This window comes from Echinops telfairi, unplaced genomic scaffold (assembly GCF_000313985.2).
Source record: "Echinops telfairi isolate 266 unplaced genomic scaffold, ASM31398v2 ScPeMD7_7468;HRSCAF=8506_0, whole genome shotgun sequence".
Classification (NCBI taxonomy): domain Eukaryota; kingdom Metazoa; phylum Chordata; class Mammalia; order Afrosoricida; family Tenrecidae; genus Echinops; species Echinops telfairi.
This window is the reverse complement of record NW_022111369.1, coordinates 6,563,490-6,568,119: the sequence shown is the minus strand read 5'-3', so window position 1 is coordinate 6,568,119 and position 4,630 is coordinate 6,563,490. Positions and strand designations below refer to the sequence as shown.

General features: G+C 42.5%; 1 protein-coding gene across 2 annotated transcripts in view; it reads left to right on the top strand.

Annotated features, from left to right (window-relative positions):
* The window catches only part of SEC24B (SEC24 homolog B, COPII coat complex component), a 91,460-nt gene extending 87,524 nt beyond the window's left edge, over nucleotides 1-3,936 (top strand). For both annotated transcript variants that reach the window (XM_045284112.1, XM_045284111.1), the window contains 2 exons: nucleotides 744-847; nucleotides 3,038-3,936. In XM_045284112.1, coding sequence (XP_045140047.1) covers nucleotides 744-847; nucleotides 3,038-3,152 — 219 coding nt within the window. In that variant the 3' untranslated portion in view covers nucleotides 3,153-3,936. The remainder of the gene's footprint in view (nucleotides 1-743; nucleotides 848-3,037) is intronic.
* Nucleotides 3,937-4,630: the final 694 nt, after the last annotated feature.

Genomic DNA, 4,630 nt, shown 5'->3' with positions numbered 1-4,630 from the left:
TTAGTTGTAGCCTGTAAAACAAAATTCTTGTTGTGCTGGGACAGAATCGTCTTGACAGTGAAAATACACACCTGATTGTGAAAACTTGACGCACGGACAGTCAAGCTATCCCAGTGGTCATAGCAATCAGGATCAAATGTGTTAGAGACGCAGTGATGGGGACCAGTTTAGAATTAAATGTTGCGAGGAAATGCTCAAATGGTGTGAGAATATGTTTACCTATCTAAAGTGGTCATTAAAATTCCTTGTCCTTAAATTTTAAGAACTAAGGGCAATGTGAAATTCTCTTATAATGGTTATTGTAAGATTGGGTATAATAGGTGTGTTTTTTTTAATTGGAATAGGATTAGATGGATTAGGAATTTAGAAGGAAACCCCTTCATTTGAATATTCTCTTTAAAAGTAACAATATAAAACCAGTGGCCTACTTATCATTGTGTGTTGCATTAAATCCTGAGGATATAGACAGTCTGCAATCACCTGCACTGGTCCTGACCAGGTCTCAGGGGTGAGCTGAGAGGAAGGCCCGGCTTAGGAAACAGGGGTGTTCTTCTTGTGAGTGACTGTGCGGCCACAAGCATGGGAACGGGGGTGGGGGTGGGGGTGCGTTACACACTTCAACCCACTTAGCAACCATTCCCTGTCTGGAAGTTTCTGATAATAGTAAGGATTGTAATTTATTTCTAGTCCTACTAAAAGCCTTTAAGCACAGAAATAACTTCTAATTCTGTTTCTCTTACCAGACACATCTTCCAGAGCTGGATACACTTTCATCAGAAAGAACTCGATCCTTTATAACTTGGCTTCGAGACAGTAGACCACTAAGCCCAATTCTTCACGTGGTAAAGTAAGTACTTCGGAGTTTTATTAGGAAATTGTCTTTTCTTGTTTAGTCTTTGTGGAAATTACTATAAATCAACTTTAATTTTTTTATCCAAATACATGCTAGTGATAAGATGTTATTTAATTAATAGCCCGCATATTCCCTTTTCCCAAAGTGCCTTCATATTAGTACTTTCTTGATGCAGTAGAATTATTCTTAACTTTTTTTTCCCTTTTCTTTTTAATTTTATTTTATTGGAGGCGCTTACAGCTCTTTTATTTTGATCATTTTTAAGGGGCTCATACAACTCTTATCACAATCCATACATACATCAACTGTGTAAAGCACTTCTGTATATTCATTTGCCTTCATCATTCTCAAAACATTTGCTCTCCTCCTAAGCCCCCATCATCAGCTCCTCATTTTCTCCTCTTCCTCCCTCCTCCCCTCTCCCTCATGAACCCTTGATAATTTATAAATTGTTATTTTGTCATATCTTACACTGTCCATCGTCTCCCTTCACTCACTTTTCTATTGTCCATCCCCCAGGAAGGAGGTTATATGTAGATCCTTGTAATCAGTTCCCCTTTCCACTTCACCCTCCCGGTATCGCCACTCTCACCACTGGTTCTGAAGGGATCATCCACCCTGGATTCCCTGTTTCCACTTCCTGTCTGTACCAGTGTACATCCTCTGGTCTAGCCAGATTTGTAAGGTAGAATTGGGATCATGATAGTGGGTGGGGGAAAAGCATTTAGGAACTAGAGGAAAGTTGTATGTTTCATCGTTGCTACACTGCACCCTGACTGGCTCATCTCCCCTCCCTGCGACTCTTCCGTAAAGGGGTGTCCAGTTGCCTACAGATGAGCCTTGGGTCTCCGCCCTGCACTCCCCCTCATTCACAATGATATGAGTTTTTTGTTCTGATGATGCCTGATACCTGATCCCTTCGACACCTCATGAGCACGCATGCTGGTGTGCTTATTCCATGTGGGCTTTGTTGCTTGTTTATCTTCAAACCTTTAAGACCCCAGACACTCTATCTTTTGATAGCTGGGTACCATCAGCTTGCTTCACCACATTTGCTTATGCACCCACTTTGTCTTCTGCAGTTGTGTTGGGAAGGTGAGCATCATGGAATGCCAGTTTAATAGAACAAAGTGTTCTTGCATTGAGGGAGTACTTGAGGGGAGGCCCAATGTCTGTCTGCCACCAAAATACCAAACCTGTAAATATATGCACATAGATCCACTCCACATCCTCATATATAAATATATTTACATATGTACATGCCATTATTTAGACCTCTATAAATGCCCTTTGCCTCCTAGCTCTTTCATCTATTTCCTTTTACTTTTCTCTTGTCCCACTATCATGCTCAGCCTTCATTTGGGTTACAGCAATTCCTCTCAGTTACATTACCCCGGTCACGCCCTACCAGGCCTCCTACACCCTCCTCACCATCGATTTGGATCACTTGTTGTTCCCTTGTCCCTGGGTTTGTCACCACCACTACCTTTCCCCCCCACCTTCCCCTCTCCCATGTCCCCCTGGAACTGTCGGTCCCGTTGTTTTCTCCTCAGACTGTTCATCAGCCTATCTCATTTAGACAGACCTGCGGAGACAATAACATGAACAAAACAAGACAGAGCCAAACCAAGCAACAAAATAAAACAAAACAACAACAAGCCAATGACAAAATAACAAAACAAAATACAACAAGAAAGAAAAGCTTGTAGTTAGTTCAAGGACTGTTTGTTGGCCTTTAGGGGTGTTTTCCAATAGAGCCTGTTGAGGCCCCAAGCTCTGGCCCCAAAGTCTATCCTTGGTACTCCCTGGGGACTTCGCTGCTCTGTTCCCCCTGTCTTACAGCTCTTATTACAATCCATATATACATTTCATCTAACACATATGTACATATGTTGTCAACATTTTTTCGAAAACATTTTCTTTTTACTTGCGCCCCTGGCATCAGCTCCCCCCCACCCCCTCTTCCCCCTCTCCATTCCCCACTCACAATCTATAAATTCTCCTTTTCCCCCCCATGTTTTAGCCCAACTGCTGTCCTGTTTCACCCACCCTTCTGCTGTCCGTCCCGCTGGGATGGGGGCCATGCATCTATCATTGTGATTGGTTCCCCCCCCTACTCTATTCTTAACTTTTTAATAGAATGTATTTTTAGCTTAATAAGTTGTATCCTTTTTTCTTTTTCAGAGATGAGAGTCCTGCCAAAGCAGAATTTTTTCAACATTTAGTTGAAGACCGGACGGAAGCCGCATTCTCTTACTATGAATTTTTAATTCATGTTCAGAAGCAGATTTGTAAGTGACGTGGAATAAAGTTAAGAAGAAAAAGCCGTGTAACTTGTTAAAGCACCCTCTGTCAGAGAAGCACATAGGAGAGTTGAAACGAAGGCACTGGTTGCCGTCCAGACAGGTGCGTGCCCGTCTGAGGCCCTGGGGAAGGTAGCGAGGACTCGCGTGGCTTTCTTCAGCCTGAGTGAACAGTGGTGGCGATGGCGCCGCACCAGAACCTGTTCGCGTGGCCTCGCCATGTTTCCCCATTGCCGCGAGCACAGCAGCACAGTGCGCCGTGCTTGCCAGCCGGCAGATCTGTGTAGCAGTGTGCAATGATACGTCATGATGTGTAATTAGACCAACTCCTCTTTCTTGTTTTCTTACACTTAATGTCACATCTCCGGACCCGAACTCTGACAAGAGATGCCAACAGGCAATGGTACCGTGTTATTTGTTTTTATGAATTACTTTTTACCAAGGAATGATTCTTATTCATTCAATGAATTCAGCGTTTTCCCTGTAAAAACTATAATAGTTTTAGTACATGACCTATAGAACAAAGTACATATAGACACATAATGTACATAAATGTTACATTTGTAAAGAAAGTGTAAAAATGTAACTACAGAATATGAATTGCTGAACCTGTGCTGCATTGTTGGATGACAACTCTCGGTCGCAGAGAATGAGGTTGACAAACACGTATCATGAATTGAGTCCACAAAAGAAACACGAAACTCTTTGTAATTCTGTTAAATCTCTTATGTGGATTTATTTATGATCAGCCTACTAATTAAAAAATATTTTGCTTGACAATACAGTTTGCTTTTTTGTTGTTGGGGTTATTGTCGCTGTTTTCCGATAGTATTCTGTTAAATTTACTACTTTGTAAGGGGGGTGGGGGCAGGGATCGCAATGAAATGGCATTCATTCAATTCATAATATATGTGAATCAGTATTCTTTCATTGGTTTGTAGACATTACCAAATATCTATGTTTAAATTCAAGAAAACAGGTAGCAGCTTTGAAAGTGGAGAGATGGCTGATTTCTGGATACATAGATAAATGTGTCTACGGCATTCCTGGATTCTGAGGGTCCTGTTTACAGTCACAGGGAAGATGGGGCTCTCCTGCTCCCGCGGCGATTTACAGCCGTGCCCTGGCAGGTCTCTAGGAGTTGGAACCAACTCGGTGACAGCGGGTTCGTTTTGGTGTATTTATAGACAACTACTTGCATTTTAACATTATGTAAATATCCCCCTCACTTTGAATAAAACCCCTCCTTGCTATAATAACAGTCACCTGCTGCTTTTGAAATCACTGAAAAGCTTCCAGCTCTTTCTTTACTGAAGACTAGATGAGAGCGGCACGCACCTGTTCTGCCTTTCCCACACGGGAATGGGCCCTGTGTGTGCCCCAGGGACTCCCTGCAATCCAGATCGATGGGCCATTTCTTGGGTGCACTGAGTTACAGTAAGAACATTTTCATATGTGTGCGACCCGTCTTGTT